The 24044-nt window shown below is 42.7% G+C and overlaps 1 protein-coding gene across 1 annotated transcript in view; it reads left to right on the plus strand.

Annotated features, from left to right (window-relative positions):
* AMMECR1 (AMMECR nuclear protein 1) overlaps positions 1-24044 on the plus strand; it is a 179009-nt gene that overhangs the window by 149742 nt on the left and 5223 nt on the right. Inside the window, exons 3-5 of the mRNA XM_075538603.1 lie at positions 2961-3075; positions 20615-20705; positions 22058-22154. Coding sequence (XP_075394718.1) covers positions 2961-3075; positions 20615-20705; positions 22058-22154 — 303 coding nt within the window. The remainder of the gene's footprint in view (positions 1-2960; positions 3076-20614; positions 20706-22057; positions 22155-24044) is intronic.

The raw sequence follows: 24044 nt of genomic DNA on the forward strand, positions 1-24044 counted from the left end.
TGCCTCTCTGAATTTCTGAGAACGTAACTCCTTTACAGAGTAGACGGCGTCCTTGTCCTCCTCAGAGCACCTGTTGGTTTCACACTCCTGACCTTGCAATTAGTATTCCAACTTGTAAGCACTATGCCACCTGGGCTCTTGTGGTGATGGTTACACAACTCAAAATAAGGAAACCCCAGGTTGCAACTGAGATCTGTTTCTGACTGTGTCTGTAGGTGGACCGGCAGGTGAGTTGGAACAGGTGCATAATGTTCTTATTTAACCTTAACCGACTCCCAGAAAGCATTTGAGTCTCAAAAAGTCACTGGGGTAGCTCTACTACATCCCATAAGGTCGTTATGAGTCAGAATTCACTCAAGGGCAGTGAGTTTGGCTTGGTTAGTGCAAGAACTGTGAGATAAATGTTGGGCTGCTAACTTCAAGGTCAGTAGTTCAAACCCACCAGCTGCTCCTTGAAGAAAGATGAGGCTATCAGCTCCCATAAATATCTGCAGACTAAGAAACCTTATGTGGGGGTGAGTCAGAATAGACTCAGTGGCAATGAGCTTAAGGCAAGAAAAGACTTGAAACCTTTCCAGTGATATAAAAAAAAAAACCCATGCAGCAAGTGAAGGTGATTGTGATGAATTTGTTACATCTAGGGGTTGTTTAAGTCATCTCATAGTGAGTGCAAAGTTATATCGAATTCAAGACCCAGGAGGAGTTGTTGAGAAGTTCCCTTTTAAGATTATATATTATGTGCTTTAGAAGGGCGAATTTGATGGTAGGTGGATTATGGTCAGTAAAGCTATTATGTAGAAATGTCACTATAACTACTAGAAATTATAAAGGTGCATCTAAATTGCATGTTATATGCTTCAAGTCTATAAGACTATAAGACTCTTTAATGTCTTTTTCTTTAACAGGAAACCTGAGAATGGTATTGGCCTTTTGACTTTAATGAATGACATTCTTCTGGTTGGAGTTTTTAATCTTCTTTGAAGTATGTGTGTGCCTGTGTGTGTGTGGGGGGAGGTATACACAAATGCGTATATTTTTCTTTGGGGTTTGAATGTAGTACTTGAATATATTTTTAAGTACTTGCCCTTAGGAAAATGAAGATCAAATTGTACTAAATATATTTTCTTAATCATAAAACGGTGAAATTCTTCTCAGAGTACAAGTTATCACAAGTTTCCCAATTTCCTTGGTTAATCTTGGCTCCTTGGAAGGGAAAACACATGTACACATTATAAATGTACAGAATTCTGCTGTGTGTACCAGAATAGACTGAGCACTAAACTGCATGAAAAGTACTGATAGACCATGGAAAAGAATTTGAACCACAGATTCCAGAACGCAAATAAATGAATAGGAAAAATATTTCACTGAAGAAGGGGTTAAAGGAATGTATGGGTGTGCTTTATACAATTGATGTATGTATATGTATGGATTGTGGTAAGAGTTGTTGGAGTCCCTAATAAAATGTAAAAGAAGAAAAGAGAAAAAAAATGATTAGGGCAAAGACTGTACAGATATGCTTTATACAATTGATGTATGTATATGTATGAACTGTGAAAAGAATTGTATCAGCCCCAATAAATTGTTAAAAAAAATAATAATTTCTAAAGGCCCAAGTAGGCTGTGGGCATCTCCTCTGAGGACGAATCTGTGAAAATGTTTTCTAAGCCTGTCTTCTGCATAGGATGTTTGAAGATGGATGGCTTGAATGTCAGTATTAATTAATATGTGTGCACACAGAAGTGTGTGTATTTTTCTTGACCAGGAAGTGGTTTCTTTTAGAAGTACAGGGAAGAGAGAGGAGAGAGAGAGAGAGAGAGAGAGAGAGAGAGAGAGAGAGAGAGAGAGAGAGAGAGAGAGAGAGAGAGAAAGATTGATTGATTCTATTCTATCTCACAAAGAATTATGGTCTTTTAACATTTTCAGTCCATTAAGAGAATTTTTCTAGAGCTTGGCACTGTAGTGTACTACACTTGATTACAGGTCTCAACCAAAGTTGATGTACTCCAAAGTCCATCGATGTGCTTAATGGTCCCTGATCATGCTTTTATATCCTAGATTCGCCCCCTTTCGTGTAGGTTCACAAGTTTTGAGTTGGACCTTGAATTATCCTTTATAGGGGGACTGAAATCTTTGTGAATATGTTTAGTTTATCATTTGCATGCTTCTTTGTAATTTCTTGGATTTCTCTTGCTTGAATAAAATTGAATTTTGATTTCTTTTTGAAAAAGTCAAAATTCTATGATAGTTTTACAGTGTAAGATAGAAGATGGATGGATAGATAGATAGATACAGAGGTGCTTCAAAAACTTTGTGGGAAAATTCCATTATCTTTTAATTCCATTTTCCACCAACTTCATGAAGACCCCACGTGTGTGCGTGTGTGTATGTGTATGTGCGTGTGTGTATGGATGCAAATGTAGATTTATACACAAACACTCATTTTTCCCCTCCAGAATTAGGCACTGATAACCTTCCATAAGTTCCTGTGAGTTTGGGTTCTATGAGTAATAAGGCAGTGTACCAGGGGATGAGATGACTATTCAGGAAATGTAACTGATCACTCACACTTTACTATTGCAGTTATCACAGGACTGGCTGGTAAGCACAATCTCTTGAATGGGAAAAGAAGAAAAAGAGATGACTTGTAAAATCTATGAGGACTTTGAATACTTTTAAGAAATTATTGTACCTGTACCTAAAGCAAACTCACTGCTGTCAGGTGGATTTGAACCACAGCGACCCTGTGTGACAGAGTAGAACTGCCCGGGTGGGTTTGAACAGCTGACTTTGCTGTAAGCAGCTCAATGCTTATCCCACAGCGCCACCAGAGCTTCTTGACTGTACTTATGATACATAATTTTTAAAACCTCTGACCCTTTTAAAATGAATGCTGCCTTTGAAATTAGGAAATGTTATATCTCTAGTGATTGCCTTAATGTTTCTTTTGTTTCCAACAGTGCCCTTAAAGATAGCCGTTTCCCCCCAATGACAAGGGATGAGTTGCCACGGCTTTTCTGCTCAGTGTCTCTGCTCACTAACTTTGAAGATGTCTGTGATTATTTGGACTGGGAGGTAAGACTATTGAAGAATTGTAAAGCACCACGAAGGTAAATCTTGAGTAGATATTAAAAATAAGGCCCAGAAAATAAATCTTTCAACCCATTCTCTAGTATGATGGCAGCCAAGGGTCACACAGATCAATGAAACGCACAGCTGGTCAGGGGCTAGGTTTGTAGGACTGTGTGATCCCCAAATGGCAGTTGGTCTCTACTTTTCTCCAACAACTTTTACCAGATTGGAGTTTATTTTTCCTCATACTTCCATTATCCCTATACACTCTGACATAACCGTCGCCACGTGATTCGATGGTCACAGGATGCAACAAATGAGTTGCAAAACAGGATCATACTCATACACCAGTTGGGGAAATCAGCTCCTGGATAATAATAGAGTGTTGATTAACTAGAGTTAAATAATGCTAATTCCTTCTTCTCTACCTTAATTTATGCACTTAATCACAACTAACATACAATTAAGGTTATATCTGGGGGGGAGGTGTCTTTCCATTATTAGAGTAGACTCTCGATTCTCTGTCTTATATGAAGTTGGCTTGTTATTGACATGCAGAGGGCCTCACCATCATTTGCTTAGGTGGGGGGGGGCAGTAGTAATTGAATCTATGTCTATGAAACCTTATCTATGAACACACCCCACACAAGCGCCCACTCTGTTCAAGGCACTGTCTCACATGCATAAAAGGGATAAGATTTGGCTCCGACCAGAGAATGCCTTAGGCCTCCCCAGTGGTGCTGTGCACTAGGCATTGGGCTACTAACAGAAAGGTTAGTAGTTCAAACCCACTAGGCACTTTGAGGGAAACAGGCAAGGCACTGTGTTTCTGTAAAGATGTACAGCTTTAGAAACCCAGGGGAGCAGTTCTCCTCTGTTTTAGAGATAAAACACCTTCTTAACAGAGAGCAATAATGAGTCTAAAGAAATAAGGACTATAAAAATGAAAGGAGGGACCATAAACTCTCGGAGGATGCCAAGGTTTATTGGCATAACATAGTTTACAAAGGAAATAGTAACAAGAATAGAACAATGGGAATTCAGGGAGATGCATAGCATTCATTGTCTCCTACACACTCATAAATCATTATATTCCTCATCCTATTGTTGATTTTTGTTTGTTTGTTTTTCAAAAGGAGCATCTCCCCTAGTAACTAAGGTATTTTGCCTTGTGGACAATTCACTGGACTTCAGTTTTATTTTGGGCTGTACCCTGATTCCTCGTGAGATTTTGGATAACTCACTGCACTGCAATATTGTTTTTCCACATTCAGTTCCCAATCGTCATTGGAAAAAACCCAACACTATAAATTATTGCTGTTATGCCAGAACTACTGATAAGCTCTTGCCAGAGTGGAATGAAAATGTTTCTTCTAACTTTTGTGATTTGGGGGGGACTTGATCAGATCATGAAACCATCTCATGACTTTTCATAAAGAAAAAAAATGAGAATGCTGATCCTAGTAAATTTGGAATGTAGAAAAACCTTTTGTATAATGAACATCTGCTAATTTATATTTTTATGTAAATGTATTATTCCTATTTTAATTTTTCTTAAATAGAGGTCTGCCAATATTACGGAAATGTTTCCCAGTGATTTATTTTTAAATTGTCCCCAAATATATCCCCTATTTATTAATAATTGCAATAGTTTGGGATGACTCTTTTTACTGATATAAGGATGCTGCTGCTGCTGTTTTAGCCAGCATTCTATTTCTGTTTTCTGGAGTGTGTGTGTGTGTGTGTGTGTGTGTGTGTGTGTGTGTGTGTGTTCACGTGCTCGTATTGGGTCTGAGAGACAGAGAGATGTGAATCATACACATGAGTGCATATGTTTTGGGGGGAAAAATGGGGGACCCCATAGTTAAGGTTGAGCTCAGAATATACATCTCCTCTTTAGCCTACATAAAGCACTGTCTACAGCTAAAATTAATATGAGTGTGTACTTTTTACCTTCATGAGACGTGTCAGTATTCTGTTAGGAGTATGGGAGCTAAAACACATGAATTGCTACTGTATAGTCTTTCAGGGTGTATGTATCATCTCTGGTCATTATCTGTAAGCATAAGTTTCTGAAAGATTCTATACTGCCCTTTGGAATTTGGTACTTAGTGTATTCATTGGAACTCAAATATTGGTGTCTATTATGTTTTCTTATTGAAACAAAATAAAAATGTATTTCCCTCTATATTTTTATGCTTTTCATAGATAAGCATTTAAATGCAAATTAAGTCCTTCTAGGATGGCTGTTGATAAGAGGAAAAGATTATCTTTCTCATTGCTTTGTCATTGGGATCAGTATTTGACATAAGAAAAATTTGTTCCTGAAGAGTAAGGTTGAAAATTTCCTTTTTAAGTACTGGAATGTATTTTAGCTTTAGGAAATGAATAAAAATGAATTGACATTATTGCAGGAATGATATTCTGTATGTTGTCCTTTATAACTCTGAAAAAGCATTACTTTAACGCAAGAATGCCAAAGTAGAATTAAAGACATTTAAAAAGTCCTTTATTAATACGACTCTCCAAGGAGGCGTTCAAACAGAAGCTTATACCTGAATGTTCTTCATAGCAGCCTGATACATAATACACCAAGCGTGGAAACAGCCCAAATGTCTATCAGCTGCTGAATGGATAAACAAAATGTGGTGGGTCCATATTAAAAACCATAGCCCCAAACCGTTCCCATCAAGTTGATGCCAGCTCACGGTGAAGCGTGTGTTGTGCAGTAGATCTGCACTCAGGCATTTTTAAGGCCAGGACCATTTGAAAGCAGATTACCAGGCCTTACATCTGAGCGCTGAGGTGGCTCTGCCAGGCTAGTCTCCTGGTTAGTAACTGCGTGTCGATCTGCACTAGCTGGCCACGGACTCTGTACATCTCTGTAAGAAACTATGATTCAACCGTAAACAAGGAAGGACGTACTGGTGCATGCTCCCCCATGAATGAACCATGACGACAGTATGCTAAGTGAAAGGAACCGGACACATTGATAGAAATATTCACAATAGGCAAATTCTTGGAAACAAATTTCTTATATTAAAAAAATGGAAAGGTTCTGGGTCTTTGCATAGTTGAGTCATTAGATCAACTACCTTGAAGGCCACTCTACTTCTGGACTTATATAATTATATAATAAAATAATAATATTAGATTATATAGTAAAACACACTTCCTTATAGTATTTTGTAAAGCCATTTACTACTTTTCAGCAGCTATGGGACAGGGAGGAGGAGGGAACGGGCCGCGATTCCTTGCTAGATACAGCACTTCCATTTGGAGCGTTGCAAATGCCCTGGCTCTGGGTAGCTGCACATTGTGAATGTGCTCAATGGCACTCGACGTCAGGATGGTTTGAATGGTCAGTTTGATGTTGCTGCATTTCCCACAATAGAAATGCAAAACATATATATGGATGATAATCATTTCAATTTACTGAAGAAGAAAACTTAAATTATTTCAAAATTATTTAAAGAGAAACACTTGATAATTTGGATGAAGGTACTGTTAACATTTTGGAATATTTCTTGCCATTCTTTTTCTGTGTCTTTGTGTCAGTATATTTGCCTATTTATTTATGTAGCGCATCATATTGAATATAAATGATTCAAATAACTTGGATGTCATAATGATGATAATCTAAATCAACAGATAGAAGATTATGAGGATGTCTTCATCGATGGTTTATCTTTGTATATAAATGCATTTATATTAGATTGGGAATTACCTTCATGGGAAGTCAGTCCTGTCTTAGGAAAATCCAATCTTTCCTCTGAGAAATTGCACACTGTTCACTAGGTACAAGTTTTCTTCCATGAACGAAATGATCTTACCCATTTTAAATTGAAGCAAAAAGTATTTGCATCAGAGGTAAGACAGGATAGGATTTCAAAATGTTGCCGAGTTGTTCTAGAAGAGAAGATTGAAAGTCACCTATAGGTAATGAGGATGTTTTAGCTAAGCATCGGGCTGTTCTGGCCAGAGTCAAGTTGGAGATTTGACCCCTCACTGCTGAGGTGTGCTGCTTCAGTGGGATCCCTAATTAAAGAGGTAAACGTGCCCACATCAAAGCAGGCAAAAGACTGAGTCTGGACGTCCCAAAACGTAGAGTTAGGTAATTTCAGTAACAAGAGAGCCGTCTGTGTGGTCCTGAGGTGAGGAGTGTGACCAGGGAGCAAGTGAACTGATTGTGTTCTTCATCTAAAGTTAAGGTGACCGGACAGTCCCAGTTTTTAACACTTTTTCCCATGTCCCACGGCGTTTTAAAAGAATCCCGATTTTTGGAAAGAATGCACGACAAGCTAGGGAACGGCGGGAGAACGGGAAGGGAATATACGGTTTTCGTCTGCCATGTGGCTATTTCGCCAGGATATGAGTTTTATCAATGGTGTCCCGCTTTACCAATGTTAACATCTGGTCACCGTATAAAGTGTGTGTTTTATTTTTCGTTTTTCTAACTCAATCTCTTTGAAAATTCTTTTGCTGACATGTCTCTAATTTTACAAAGTAGTGGGAAGGAGGTTTTACTTCAGACTTTATTTTAGAGGCTACAAAGCTTCTGATCTTAATGTGATGTGAGGCACGCGGGGTAAACTGTTCCACAGGTCTGTGATTAATTGCAAATCAATGGTGAATTGACAGAATGATCAACAATACATCCGTATGGTTCCTCAGAATAGCAATTACAGCATTCAAGATTAGTGTCTATAGGTAGCCACTCAATAAATCTGAGTAGATTTGATAATAAATTGTTGAAAACACCACCACTGTTGACAGTGGTTGTAAAGACAAAATGGACACTCATTCCAGCCCTCCAACAATCATTAATCATTGCCCACATCACCGTCTACTTATTCATTGCCTCAGTAGGAGCCCTGGTGGGGGTACTGCCGTGGGCTGCTTACTGCAAGGTCAGCAGTTCAAAACCACCAGCTACTCCTTGGGATAAAGATGAGGTTTTTCCACTCCCATACAGACTAACAGTCTCATAGTACTGCTCAGTGCTCACCCCATGAAGAGATCACTGAAGACATGAATGCTGTGGAAAAGTGTGGTGAAGAAACCAGATGGTGCTTAGCTATTGGAAAAAAATTATCATCTGAGGCTTAAAGGCTTGTCTTCAAACAAGCAGCCACATAAGGGAGGCATCAACTAAGTCCACATGGAAGAAGCACACCAGCCTGGGTGATTTTCAATAAAAAAAATCCAAATCTGAAGGAAGGAATGGTATCAGAGCTTAAGTTAGAAGCACATGGTTTGCAGAGGGCTATAGATGGCAGTGGAACCCCAGACTTCATTTGTAGGATCTCCACATGGATTAAGCCTCAGGTGAATCCCCTCTGACCACAGCCGACGGATGCGGACAACCTTGTTGTCAGAGAGTAGTATAACATCAATGATGGCAGATGTAGTTCGGTTAAAATGCATTACTTTATCATTTGATCTCCTTTATGACCCATGATCATTTTCCCCATGTTTACTAATTGCTGCTTTCTTTTCAAGTGAGGTTCTTCTATGTTTGTCCAGTCATTGTTAGTGGTTTTTTTATATTGTTGTTGTTTGTTTGTTTGCCTCCTGCTTGTGTTCTGTGTGATTTTCTGCATACGAAAACCAGGATGGGTGGATCTAAAAATCGACGGTTGCCTGGGGGCAGGGCAGGAAAGGATGGGGAACAATGGGGAACTAACAAGGAGTCCGAGAAGAAAATGTTCTCAGATTGGTTGTCGTGATGATGGCACAAATCTTGATACAACTGAACGATTAAGTTGTATTACATGTGAAGTCTATACCAATAAAAACTAAAAAAATAGTAAAAGGGTGACAGTCTTGGAAACACATGGGAGCAGTCCTTCCCTGTCCCTCTCAGTGGGAATCCCCTCCATGGCAGTGATTTGGGGGTTGAGAAGTATGAGAAGGGCGATGAGCGATCCATTTGGGGTTGGGGGTGGCGGGGACAGTTCATGAACTGACCTGATGCCTTGAAACGTCTTCCTACAAAGTTGAAGTGGTGGTTCGCTGAGAAAAAGTACTCCCCTAGGGAGAAATTCACCATGACCCTGCCTTGAGTTTGAACACAAGAATGTCTCACCGGTTCTATGTTCTTCAAGTTGCGGCCTTATCTGAATTATAGACTATTGGCAGACTCTTCGGGAACAAAAGAGACCCTCAGGTAGCCTACTGGTGCCCTCTAAAGCAGTTTTCCGGCTGGAACTAGAGCCGCGTGTCCTTTGAAAGAACTGAGCGGCTAGAAGACCAGTGTCGTTAGGATAGTCAGAGCTTGACTTGCAGGGTCATACTAGGTCCGTCATCTCCTAGCTACTCATTTGCAGGATGATCCACAAGAACACGCTTTTGGTTTGCAGAAGACCTCGTAAAGCAAATATGCTAACTTGTGGATGATCTTGTGGAAGCTAATAGAACCATCTGCTGACAGGAGTCAAAATGTTTTCTAAATTGTAGTCAGACATCAGTTATCTCTCTGCTTGAGAGATGAGATCATTTGGAGGCACAAGGGACCGATCTTTTCTGTCTTTGAATGCAGACCCTGAGATCCTATTTCAGTAGCTAGATGGGAGTTGTTTTCACAAACCATAAGGTGGCGTTTTGCTGTGGCCAGCTGCCTGGATCTCTGAGTCTCACCTGCCCACACAGCTGTCCCTCGGGCAACACACAGTGGTCCAAAGACAGACTGCGCCTTCATAGCACGCATTGCTTACATGTCATCAAGCCGTGCTGGGTGGAGCTGGTCAGCAGGATTGCTGGGGGATGCCAGAAATCTGTCCCTGAACTGTGGAGCTGGCCCCCAGAACCCCAGCCTGGCTCGCTCCCGAAAGCATCTGTCGTCATCCATAAGCCTTGTCACACACCTGCTTCTCAGAGAGCTGCGCTTCACTCTTCAAAGCAACCTTTAAGGCATACCTCGTGAGTGGTCAGGACTCCATTTCTGACATGGGAGCCTGCAGTTAATAATAGAGAGCTTTTGTAATAACCTTCAGGAGAGTAAACGGTGAGATGAGCAAATTTGGCAGCCGTCATTCTCTCTCATAGAGTTGAGGCGAATGTTCTCCTTTTTACCCTCTCTCCCGCTTGAAGATTTCTTTGGTTTATTTTTTGAGCTCCTTTTAATGTACGATTGAAAAGTTCCCATTCATTCCCAGATGGTGTGTGACTCACAGAGCCACCAAGTGAAAGAAGGGACTTCCAGTTGTACATGCTATTTGTTTCTTCCCACAGTGCTGTACAGTAGTCGGGATATGTTATCAGGAGGGCCCAGTCTCTGATGAAGGACAGCAGACCTGGTAAAGTAGAAGGTTCCAGAAGAAGAGGAAGACTCTCAGGGAGACGGACTAACCCAGTGGGTGCTCTAGTGGGTGCAAACTCAGCGATGACTGTGAAGATGGCACAGGACCTGGCATTGTTTCCTTCTGTTGAACATGGGGTGGTTTTGAGTTGGAACCAACTAGACAGCACCTAACCACCACGACCACCACAGTGATCTAAAGCAGCGGTTCTCAGCCTGAGGTCACGACCCCTTTGGGGGTGTCAAATGACCATTTCACAGAGGTTGCCCGGTTCCTAACAGTAGCAAAATGACAGTGATGAAGTAGCCACAAAAATAATGTGATGGTTGGTGTGGGGGGGGGGGGCGGGGGGCACCACCACATGAGAAACTGAAGGTTGAGAACCACTGATCTGCAATGTGGTTCTTCTCAAACTTTGGATGGTTGCCTTAACATCATAAGAATGTTATTTTTAGCAAAATGCTCCTCCCAATGTTTTCCAGAGATGATGAGATTTCTGTATGCCAGTATTTAGTAGTATGCTAACTTAGCCTGTGTCCTGATTCTCTACTTTACGTGTTTTTCATGTGCTGGGAAGCATTGGGAAAGGAATGTGGCATGTCTCCTGGCCTTCCAGAGAAAAATTGCTGTGAGTCAACAAGTCAATGTGGAAGAAGCCCCAGAAAGTAAAGTCACTTTAGGAGGTGATTTAATGCAAAAAACATCTCCATTAGCTCTTTTGAAAAAAATCATTTTATTGGGGGCTCGTACAAATCTTAACACTATCCATCCATACATCCATTGTGTCAAGCACATATGTACATTTGTTGCCATCATCATTCTTAAAACATTTGCCTGTCACGAGCCCTTAATAGCAGCTGCTCGTTTTTCCGCTCCCTCCCTACTCCCCCTACCTCATGAACCCTTCATCATTCATAAATTATTATTTTGTCATATATTACACTGTCTGACTTCTTCCCCTGCCTTCTTCTCTGCTGTCCCTTCCCCAGGGAGGAGGCTATACGTGGATTCTTGTAATCAGTTCCCCCTTTCTACCCTACATTCTCTCCACCCTCCAGGCATCGCCACTCTCACCACTGGTCCTGAAGGAGTCATCTGTCCTGGATTCCCTGTGTTTCCTGTTGTTTTCTGTACCAGTGTACATCCTCTGGTCTAGCCAGATTTGTAAGGTAGAATTGGGATCATGATAGTGGGAAGGAAGAAGTACTTAAGAACTAGAGGAAAGTTATATGCTTCATCATTGCTACCCTGCACCGTGACTGGCTCATCTCCTCCCCACAGACCATCAGTAAGGGGGTGTCCAGTTGGCTACCGATGGGCTTTGAGTCTCCACTCTGCACTCACCCATTACCAATAGGCTTTGAGTCTCCACTCTGCACTCACACATTTATAATGATATGATTTTTTGTTCCTTGATGCTTGATACCTGATCCCTTCAGCAGCTCGTGGTCACACAGGCTGATGTGTTTCTTCCATGTGGGCTTTGTTGCTTCTGAACTAGATGGCCACTTGTTTATCTTTGAGCCTCCAAGACCTTAGACACTTTATCTTTTGATAGCCAGGAACCATCAGCTTTCTTCACCACATTTGCTTATGCACACGTTTGTCTTCATTGATCATATCAGGAAGGTGGGCACCCACTGGTAAGATTTTTAGTTCTTTGATATCTGATAACAGGTGCTTTTTACACCTCATGGTCAGACAGACTGGTGTGCTTCTTCCATGTGGGCTTTTATTCTCAGCTAGATGGCTGCTTGTTTATCTTCATGCCTTTAAAACCCCAGACGCTATTATCTTTTGATAGCCGGGCACCATCAACTTTCTTCACCACATTTGCTTATGCACACATTTTTCTTCAGCCAATTTAATAGAATAACGTGTTCTTGCATTGAGTAAGTGCTTGAGTGGAGGCCCAGTGTCCACCTGCTGCCTTAATACTAAACCTATAAATATATGCACATAGATCTGTTTCCCCACACTCTTAGATAAATATATTTACATATGTACATTCCAGTCTTTGGACCTCTATGAATACCCTGTGTCATCTAGTTCTTTCCTCTATTTCCTTATACTTTCCTCTTGTTCCACTATCATGCTCAGCCTTCATTTGCTGAACTCTTGGTGGAATGGGCTGTTGAGTCCATCCTTGGACCTCCTGGAGCTGTTTTCTACCTTCCTCCCATTGTGTTTTGGATGTTTTCCTTCTTCCCTCAACATCCATAGACCCTTTCCTTGCTCTCCTGGAAGAGCTGAATGGTTGTTTATTCTCTCCTGTACAATAGGCGGGGGTGGGGGGAGGCAGTATCCCTAGCATTTAGTCAAAAGAGTGCTGAATTTTGAGCCTTCCAGAGACTCAACTCTATTCCTTACTGCCACTGGCCAGCTTTGTGACCCTTCTGCACCTTGAAATTCTTCACCAAGCAGCTGAAAAGATAGGACTAGCTAACACCTAAGGCTCCTTCCTATGTGGGGGCTCACACTGTGTGAGGCTGTGACTCCTTTAAAGAAAGAATGCTTTGCTTTCATTATGCTCTTAGAGACTGACTCGCCACTAGTCAGTTAGCAGTTACAAGAAGAGCTTTCTAACTTTTAACATGACGATTAACAATGTAGGCAGGGAAAGTGGAAAATCATCCCCTTTTTAAAAATGATGCTTTCATATTTTCTTTTTTTCTTTCACAAGGTAATTCTCTGCAAGAAGGAAATTATTCGGGAAACAGAAAGAGCTCTGTTTTATATGAATATTATAGATATAAATCAAAATTTAACTAGTAGATAAAACCACTGCCATTGAAATAAAGGGATGATTTTTTTTTACTTTACAAATAGATATGTTGCTTTGCTGAAAGATTCTTGAAAGGGTTTCTTGGCCTTTCTCTTGACTTCAAAAATTATTCATATCCATAGAGTCAACCCACATGGAACATGGTAGCAACATATCTGTTTTATAGACGAAGAAAAACTGTCTTGAAAACCTGAACTCATGGTACAGTTCTAACATGAATAGGAATTTTCTTAGTTCCTGGCCATATAAACAACAAATTCACATGCCTCGATTTTTAGAATTTGTGTAACTTTCATTTCTTTGTCAGTACATCCACTCTCTTTTTCATTTCCTTTTTAAAAAAATTGTAGGAATGTGTTGTAGTACCTTTTGATAAAAAGCAGGCTTTTTCATTTAAAGGTCACCTGTATTGCCTGAACGTTCCTTGGAGAGCTTCAGGATGTCCAATTTTTATAGAATGTTCATTATAATTAATCATTACAGAGAGTTGGGGTGGGTCTTTTTGCCCTCTTAATTGCACTCTGAACTGTCACTTGTTCTCTGTAAAACCTTAGTATCAGGACAGTGTCTTTCATTGCAAATGATAGGTAAACATGGTTGGCTTCCTAGTACCCCTTCATTAGCCATAATTTCTTTAAAACTTCACTCAGTCGCTGAAAGTTCAGAGGGTCATTTATTACCTAGATCAGGTGTCTTAGATTCATGTGCCAGCTATTAGTTAAAATAGATTGTTGGTCAGGGGCCTTTGTGAAAGAAATTGGCAGGCTTGTGTTCCTGATAGACCAGATGTCTACATTCCTACATAAATCAAAATTGGCATTAATTGGTCCTCTAAGCACTGCAAAAGCCAAGAATTGGGTCCACTGAGTCAGAACACATTTGTAAGCTGAAGGTGACAACTGTGCAGGGAGGGAGTTCAGAGAACAGCAGTGTTGGTCAAGGTGCCTGTGCAAATGGTTTTCCCAAATAACAGGAAGAAAAAGGAAACCGCCACTGAGGGAGCTGAGGAGCCAGGCTTTCATAGTCGAATGTGTTAGAAAGGTTCCGTGCAGCCGGGAGATGGTTTTGCAATCAATTATCCCTTTTGATTGATGTTTCCAGTATTTCTTCATCTTCGAAAGCTGCTTACTAAAGAGAGATTGCAAGTAACGGCAGCAACAGAAACTAGATAATGGATCATGGAGAAAAACAGCCTAGAAACTGGTCATTAGCAGCATCTCGGTTCAAGAGAAAATTCTGTTTCTCAATCACGTAGGCAGTTTGATCTCCTCCTTTAAACTTCCCGAAAGGCTTTCTTTTTTGGTAAAACATCATGTCCTATTTTTGTAGACAAATAAACAAAAGAGGCCAAGATTACAATTTTGCATGCGTAAAGAGGTAAAAATTACCGAGTTAAAAGGGAAAAAAAGGAATTGCAGCCACACCCTGTTTAAGGTGTATGTAGGCAGGGACCCGGTGGTGCAGATGGGCACCTCTCAAACTTTAGAATCGCTTCGCAAAGTGCTTGGTGGATGGAAGTGACGGAAAATCGCAGCTGCGAGGATCTCAGGGGCAGGTCTGAAGCATATCTCCTCCTCATTTGGTGGGGGTGGGAGTGGGTGGAGTATCAGGATTGGGGAGAGTATTTCATTTAGATCTCTACACTTGGTTATCAGCCTTCAAGACAGAAAGCTACGTTTTTGTAGCCCCAGGACTGATTATACATTTGGAAGCGCTCCAAGTCAGAAGCGTTTTCCTTTCATGTTGAACTGGCTTTCCGTGGGAGAAGGAAGCAGTTGCGGTTTTCTGAATACTGAATGGACGGGCTGGGCTGGGGGCGGGGACAGAATGTGCTGCGGGGCTGGGAGTAAAAGGGTAGAAAGTGCTGGTTGTTCTTTTAGGGTTTGTTTGGTTTCTCCCCCTTCCCAGGGATGTAACAAATGCTTGTCTCTGGGCTTGACCCACTCGCTCTCTAAGGCAGTGTTTGCTTCTGTCCGTGGTACCAGGGGCCCTTTGGGGAGAGAGGCTGCTCTTCTGCTCAGATGCCAGCTTCTAAAGGTTGGGGGTGGGAGGGTGCCCAGCATGCTAAGCGCCTCTCATTTGGAGCAGAGTCCTTTCACTCCATTCAATGAACTGGCACTATTGAGTGTGGCAGGTCAGTCTTATGCGACCAGCCAGTCACTGGCTGCTGTGTTCATTGCTAGGACAATGTTTGGCTAAATAATTTCATCTAAAATGACATGCCAGCCAACTTTTGGCTTCTCTGACCCCTTAGTGTATTTTAATTTTATTTCCTTCAGGGTGGAAATCAGTGATGGGGGTGGGCTGGGATCCTGTTAATCCAGAGAAACCAAACATCCGGTTCTGAAAATCAGGAAGAGTGGGGCATGAAGTAGCAATAGCTACAGCAGGAAGCAGATTGGTGGGTGGGTTCTGTGGGCCAGGATGCGGCCAGGGTCAAATTTAGTTCTGAAAATCAGGACCTGCTGAGGTAATGGGGGAGCCAAATGGTCAGAGACTTGCGTGGAACCTAGTCCACATAGCCAGAAAACATACTCAGGGATAATTTTGGCTAGATGATTCTTTTAAGTCTCACCCTTGTGTAGCACTGCTAGTGAGGCATGTGACTAACACTTGCCTTATGGATAAACCGGGGGTATGAAGCTCTGCGTATGAAATCGTGCAAGCACCATAGGGGCCCTGTAACAGGGGAGAGGGCACTTTTTATACTGCCCCTCTATTGAGAGTCACAGCATTAGAAGATAATGGTTTAAAACGAAGCCACATTTCTATCAAGAGACCAGATAACAAGGATAAATGAAATCTGCAGACAGTCTAGAAGCTTCATTTTAGCCATTATTTATAATCTCCTCTTCAACCAAACCTTTTACCATGTAGCAAAATTGATTCATTTGCATGTATCTCCTCTCCTCTGTGCCCACATGCTCTCCGATCGAGGAGTGAGGAATTAGAGAAATGGATGAGAGCAGAAAGAGCACGGGGCTGCTGGCAGTCGGCATCGTGGTTGCAGCAATAATCCCCGAACTGGATAATCAACCACAGAATAATTGAGATATCTTTTAGGGTCTTAATATTAATCTTGATATTTAATCATCTTGAGCAATATTAAAAGCAAATGATTGTATAGTGACATTCATGGGAATCACTTGCGATGGATTGGATCAGAAGAAATGTTGCTTTCTTTTTAGCATGAAATAGAAGTCTCTCGACCTGGTCACAGTGTTCTCTCAGCACACAGATACAGCTCTGTTTAATTCCATATCCTCGTATCTGTCTTACATTTAATTTACCACCATTCAAGTTGATTTATAACTTTGCTTAGCAAAAGTACAATCTGGATTAAAAGACTACTATCACAGCTGATGGACCTTGAAAGCACCCCCCCCCAACCATCTAATAATTTAAAAAATGACCTGCAGATTCTATAAGGCCAGAGTTGCAAGTTTCTAGTTGCTTGGTAACGTGGAGGGGCAGGGGAAAGAGAAAGGCCCTCTAGGAGATGGACTGACACAGCGACTGCAGCAATGGGCTCAAGCGCAGGTCGGAACCATTGTGAGGCCGGGGCAGGACTGGGTTGTGTTTCATTCTGTTGTACCAAAAAGTTGCTATGGGGCAGAACGGATTCAGTTCTAACAGCCTAATCACCACCATCATCACCTCCAGTGTTTGCTCACCTGCCTGTATTTTGAGCAGTGCAAAATTAGTTAGGGTTATATTTTGTGATGTAGTTTGCCCAGATTCTACCTCCGTATCCACCCTTAGAAAAACAAAGCTGCTGAAACAGAGTCGGGAAGAACATTTACTTCAGGGAATCCTACCCAGCTCCCTGGCTTGCTGGTCTCTGATGTAGCTGATCTTACAGCTGTGGCCTGCATTTGGGGCAGATTCTTCCATTCTGGGTAGGGGGATATGAAGGTTCCATTTCGGAGTGCCGGCTTTGGTATAGGCACCTCTCAGAACAGTGTGGAGTGAGGGTGGGTGCTCAGTCCAGCAGAGATGACATAAATTTGCAAAGCCAGTGATAGACACCGGGTGGCAACGATCGGTCCTTCGCAGCATCTGGCTATCTTCCACTTTCCTGGCTGAATCGTGCACCATGATCATGTGATGGCATGCGTGGTGCCACAAGTAAGGAAAATACTGCCGCTCAACAGGTTACAAGAACTTTTTAGACTTTGAGTCGATTATGAGCATTATCATGCTCCCGAGCCCGCTAGCTGGAAAAGGAGTCCCTCTATCGATGTGACGTTTTGTCTTTGTGTAATGGACCTTTGGCCTATCAACGCAGTTGTTTTTCACAAAGGATTCACTTTAGGAGACACCATACATACAGTTTGACCTACAAGGGCTTCAACTGCTTAGATTCATAGGAAGCCAGAAAACAAAGCTGTGAATAGGGCAGTAACTCAACAGGAGAGACTGAGTGATTTTTATTTTGACTAACTGATCCTTAGTTTTTGGCCTTAATCTCTTTATTATACACCTACTACTTATTTGGGTTTAAGAACTATCTCATTATCCAATACTTTGCATTCATAACAATAGTCACAAAATACTGTTTCAAACATTAATCATGTACCTCTGACAGTAACAAATAGCTAGGTACAAGTCCAGAGTAATGCTGGTTAAGATTATATGTCAACATTGCTGAACCCAGATTCTTGGATCTTTGAGTTATAGAATGAAGTTTGGCAGTTATGTGATGCCCTAATTTGTGATCTGATGTGATTAACCTGCATTTTCCCATAATGCCTTTTTTTTGCATAACAGCCCTGTCTTTGGAGCCTAACCATGTCGATAAAGTGAGGGGTGGGTATAATATAATAGCTTTGTTGAGAAACTCATTCATATAGCATACCCACCCACTGCCACTGGATTGATTCTGACTCACAGTGACCCTATATAGGGTTTCTGAAGTTGCATATTTTAATGAGAGCAGATAGCCTCACCTTTCTCATGCAGAGCAGCTGGTAGGTTTGAACCACTAACCTTGTGGTTAATAGTCCAACATATTTACCTGACAGCTCCACCAGCGCTCCTTCATATACTATTCAGTTGGTCTTGATTTCTCTTTTGATTATTAGCATCTCTGAAATTTCTGTTGAATACATCATGTACTCTCAGATGAAGAAGGGATGTAGATATTAAAAAACCCCCAGCCCTATTTATGTAAATCTTTTCTCCTCACTATACAGTCATGCTTCAGCAGAGCTAGATTGGCTATGGGAGATTATCTCGTTTATCTAGAATAAAAATCTCCCAGAGAGTTGTGTTTTTTTAAATTATGCTTGCTAAAACATTAACCCTCCGGAAGTTCTGATAACCCTTGGACCTTCCCCCCACCCCGCACCCCCACGTTTGCCACTCTATGCCAGTTAAGCATCACTGATTTAGTTTACCACTCAGCTCACAGATAGGGAGACCTTCTTCCTCTCTGATTTTTGATTTAGACACCTTAATATACATCAGATAATCTTTCCAATTTCAGCACGGCAGCTTTTTGCTGAATAGAGGTGATGATTCAAACTTCACTCCAGTGAGTGCTGGGAGCATACATTATGTATGCTGCAGATTGTTAAAAACAAATGATAAGGAATCTGATATTGGCAAGGAAATATTGTCAGAGTTACTGCTCAGTAATTCAGTATACAGACACCATGCAAATTTGTTATTGTCTCAGTACTGTGCCAAGCACTGAAGAGATAAGTAGATGTCCCTTTATCCTGAAAATACCTGAGAGATAGACACGCCAATTTCTTTTCATCTGCCCACTGCCATTGCCCACCAGCAAGTGGACGAAGGCCAGGCACTGTCCATTTTCAAGACAGTCGCCCAGTGGCGCGTTCACCGGGAGACTCATAAGTAGACTGATTAAATAGATAGAAGACCTAGTCACCGAGATATGCTTTAATAAAACAAAATAAACTGCTGCGATGATCTGATAGGCCCTAATAGGTGGATGGACAAAGACCTGGGGGAGAAAACAAAATGTGTTTCCAGAAGCTTTTTTTCCTTGAAAATTTGGAAAAATTCAGCATAAGAGCAGACACAAAAGGGTTTTCATTGGCCTTCCCATCCCTTGTTCTTGGACCTAGATCCTTCCATCCAGACTGATGGAAAGAATGCAGGTCTATTCGTGGGAGATGATGTTTACAGGATCTTAGCCCTTATTACTTTGCACGGTCTTATATTCTACTTTGAAAACACTGAAAATGGAATGGAGCTGCTTATATTTTAGAGATTTCATTGTTAACACCGGCCTACAGAAAGACGTTAAGAGCTTTTTACGAGTGTTAGGGCTAGCTAGATGCTATTCTGTACGGAATAGGAGGGGAGAAGAAAGTTCCTTTAGATTCCACATGAATCCAAGCAAAGGGGTGTTACTTTAAACTGTATTTGACCAGTAGATTGCCCACACTTCCGTAGAAGCCTGTTTACAAGCTTCACTGCAGGTTGTCTGGTTCATATAAACAATCTATAGCCATCTCTGAGCAAGGCCCTAGAGCTTGCCCCAAAGGAATTTTAATTCTTTTTTTTATTAAATCATTTTATTGGGGGTTCCTCTAGCCCTTATCACCATCCATTGTGTCAAGCACATGAATTCTTGGTGGCAGTACTCTCTAAGGGCCATGTTGCAGAAGGACAGTGAGGGGTTGACACCGACCCACGTTTAGACATGTATATATATTTTTAAGAAGAATTGTAATGGATGATTATGTAGGATTGCCTGGGGCTTGGGTTTTTTTTTTTTCTTCAGTCTTATCTGGCCATGTTTGCTCAATTCCATGCAGTTCAAGGTTGTTAAGGGACTAGACAGACAGTCGAGAAGGTGCCGTGGTGAAAGGCTCAGCTGCTCCCCGGGAAGGCCAGTGATTGGAACCCCGCAAGGCTCTCCGGGAGGAAGAGGTGGCCGTCTGCTTCTGTAAAGACTGCAGCCTGGAAACCCCACGGGGTGGGGGTGGGGTCTAAGTCTGTCATCTAGGAGTCCCACCTGACTGGATGGCAGCCTGTGGCTTAGAGAATTTGGGAGGGCTCGGCCCAGAAGGTGTGCCGTTTGCTCTGAAGAAGTGGTGGTTGTACAGTCAGCGTGGGGTGGCTGCGAGCTATCTTCTGGAAGCTGGTTCCCGATTGCCTCGGGCCATCATGTGGACGTGGGGGCAGGAGCCATCCCAGCCACCATCCTCTTCACCCAGTCCCCGATGGGTTGTCCCAGTTTCTAACAGAACGGCTTGGCCCAGCACATGGTGGGCACCTGCAGATACACCTTTTCAGTCTCCATGGCCGTCATAATGACCTCCGCACCCGAAATCAAAGCTTTGGAAGGAGAAAATTGATAGGCCTTTCCAAACCCCGGGGCGGGGGGGGGGGAAGGAAGTGCCGCGTTCTCTTGAAAGTGAAGTTATGACCTTTTCTTTCTAAAGAAGACTGTACTAATAAAACTGCCCATTTCTTTCAGGTGGGTGTACATGGCATTAGAATAGAATTCATCAATGAAAAAGGATCAAAGCGCACCGCCACCTACCTACCGGAGGTTGCAAAGGAGCAAGGTCATTGTTGCACTTTATTTCATATGAGCTGGTGAAGAATTGAAACGAATAGACAACCGAAAATGCACTATCTGACCTTGCAGTTCTGTCTGACAATTGGTCAGTGTCAAATCCTGAGAAATGACTCTTCCATCACTGCCACTGCAACGTCTGTGGCCAATCAGTGAACGATACCATAGCTGAATCTCTGCAGTACAGTTGGCCTGTACAGAGACACATGTGCAAAACCGAAACAAACGAATCTTGCAAAAGGGCAGACTTAGCCAAAGTGGGGCTTTATGTTAGGCAACAGTGAGCTACTCATTTGAGGTACCAGTTTCCAGATTACACTGTGCACATAGCCTTGTGACACAGCAAGCCTGGTATCTGACAGTTAGCCCAATTAGTTCATTGTCAGGCTCCAAATGTCTCATACTAGTTGGAAGATCACACATTTCCCAGGGAGAGGAGGGCCACTGAGAACACACGGGTCACTGTTGCCTCCCATGGGGAAACTTTGGTTGCTTACACAAAGCTCTCACAACAAAACATAACTTTTTTTTTTACCTTAGCAGGAGTTTGTCCTTTCTCGCCATTTCTGGATTCTAATTTCATATTGATTGAAATGGATATTTGCTTCTGCATCTTATGAATTTTGTTTTTTTTTTTTTTTGGTCTTCTCATCAGACAAGCGTGGCCATTTGGTTTTGCCACATTTGTCTCACATCAGTGTGAGCTACAGAACGCCGAAACTCAGCCTTATGAAATGGCTTTAAGGCAGCTAGCTGGAGGTCTCTTCGGGTGGTTTTAGAGAATACCTGAAATTTGCTGCATCCATGCCTCCAGAAAACATACCTAAGCGGTAGAGCACCCCAGAGAGTAATATTCCATCTCCTGTGTGAACCAGTCAGAATGCTCTTTTCAAAAAGGGGGGGGGGGCTTGAATGGCTGCAGAAGATAACATTAAGGAACAGCAATTACCATGAGTTTGTGTGGGAGTCCTGGTGTGATGGCACTAGCGACTCTTTCCTCCTTCCAAAAGATGCCCCGGTTAGAAAGTCGGGTCTGGTTTGTTACAGAAACAGGACTGAGCCGTTTCTGCCAGCTTCTTAGACACTGTGCTTACAACTGTGCTTGAGACTGAAGCCACCGCCGTTAGACATCTCAGGTAGCCAGAACTAAAGGTGTGTCGAGTCGACTTGTTTCTATCCACGATGACATCTTAGCTCTTCGGTGTGACTGTTTGTAGGAGCAAAGGAGTTGCTGCCATTTGGAGACAGTGATAACTGACCTCTGCCAAGTCACGCTGTGCTTAAGCAAAGGTGCTTGTTGCATGTGCTTGACTGCTGTGTTCTCTGGTTCACTCTCCACAGGATGGGACCACATTCAGACCATAGACTCCTTACTGAGGAAAGGCGGATACAAAGCTCCGATTACTAATGAATTCAGGAAAACCATAAAACTGACCAGGTACCGAAGGCCTTTTCTCCTGGTGTAAGGCTCACCGGGAGGTATATGTGACTGCAACGCCTGACTTGCCTGTGCTTTCTCTAACTGTCCTCGCTTCTCTTTTCTGAAACAGAGTGGAGAGGAATGGCAGGGCCATACTGAGGGCGGATACAGTGGAAGGCTGCCGGGCAGTAAAGCCTGTCTGATGTATGAGCCCATCTTCCCATCTTTAGCTCTGTGTGTTGATTCTGGCTTTGTCAACACAGGCCCTCTGAGACGTTAGATGACACTGGAGAAAGTACCTGAATTGGTGATTGGCTCGCTTTTGCCATTGCCTAGCACAACCCAAGGATTATGATCAGTAGCCCTTGAATCGGAATTTAATCTGAGAACTGTGACAGGGGTTGACGGCTGCTACACACACAAAATGTGCTAAAATTCCTCTTGCGATAAACCTACAAATGCTCAAAACATCCCAGCATAGAGTCACATGCATACACATTTAAAAGGGAGACATCAGACTTTTAAGAAAATGGGTGGCCATTTCCATCTACTTCAATTCCAGAAAATGACTCGCATGTCTATAGTCTAAACACGGAACCATTCTAAGCACTGAGGAGGGACAAATCAGAAACTACCCCTACTACTGTGCTCCCTGAGTGCACAGTCTAGGGGGCTCAAAGGGCAGGCACAATTTACCCCCTCCCCGCCAAAATTCCAAAACATTAGTAATGCAAGAATGTGATGGGTAGAGTAAGATGCTGCAGTAGAGAAAGCTATTCCAGGAAGGCATGGGGTGGGGGTGGGGAGGCAACAGATGGTTTCAAAGAGGAAGTTGAGTCAAGCGTGGGCCTCAAGAATGGCTGGGCTATTTGACAAGCAGGGAGTGGAGGAAGAAAGGAATCCCCTTCAAGAGAACCTATGAGCCAAGGCAAAGTACTGTGGAATATTAGCCCGATTTGTCTGGCTGTTGATACTAAATATGAAGGGGCTTCAAAAAGTTGATGGGGAACAATGGAATGAAGAAAGAATGTACGTTTCTCTACCACCCCTTTGGAGCCCCCTCATGTATAGAAGGCAAGTCATCAGAGATAAGAGATGATCCAGAAGGTAGGTTGGAGGCTCTGGAAGCCCTGGAGTGTGAACCTGATGCAGCGGACAGTTAGTAAGGGATTCCGTCTGAGTGGATTTGGACTGGGGTTGGATGGGATTGCAAAATGGGAAAAGAAGGAGTTAGTGCTATTATCTAAGATTCTAGAGTCACGGTACACCAATGATGTGGGTTTGAACTGTGGCAGAAGGAGAGGAAGAAAGGAAAACTGACTCATTCCTCAGAAGCAGGACCGAGGACCAAGCCGCAAGGAAAGGATGTTAAGGTGTGGATCTCGATCAGAGGGCCCACGATGATGCCCTTAACAGCGGTAGGGCCCATCGGTGGAGACTCCTGCTCAGGCAGTCACTGAGGTTTGTCAGTGCCTCCTGGGAGAGCTACACTGGAAGGTCTATTGAAAATGCCCCCATGTACAGAGAGCTCATGGCCGAGATGACGAGTTGGGGGGTCATCTCTAAAGGGCCACAGCTGAACCTGGGATGGCAGTGCCTCCACGGAGGAAAGACTGGAGCTGCAAAGGAGCTGACAGTGGCCATGCGAGGTCAACCTGACAGTACAGGGATAGAGGGGACAGGGAGAGAAGCAGGGGAAGGACCAGGAGGCGGTGGTGGCGCAGAGCCCAAGAGCTAAGAACGCATGAAAAAGGGAGTGGGTGGGGAGCACGATGGTGACGGAATCCGGCGCGGTCCTTGGAAAGAACAGTTGCTGAGCAAGAGTGGCAGTAACAGTGGGCTGACAGGTCATGTGAGATGAGGGCTCGAAGGTAGAAGAAAGCCACATCCATGTTTGAGAGATGTGGT

This window comes from Tenrec ecaudatus, chromosome X (assembly GCF_050624435.1).
Source record: "Tenrec ecaudatus isolate mTenEca1 chromosome X, mTenEca1.hap1, whole genome shotgun sequence".
In the NCBI taxonomy this organism is placed as follows: Eukaryota; Metazoa; Chordata; class Mammalia; order Afrosoricida; family Tenrecidae; genus Tenrec; species Tenrec ecaudatus.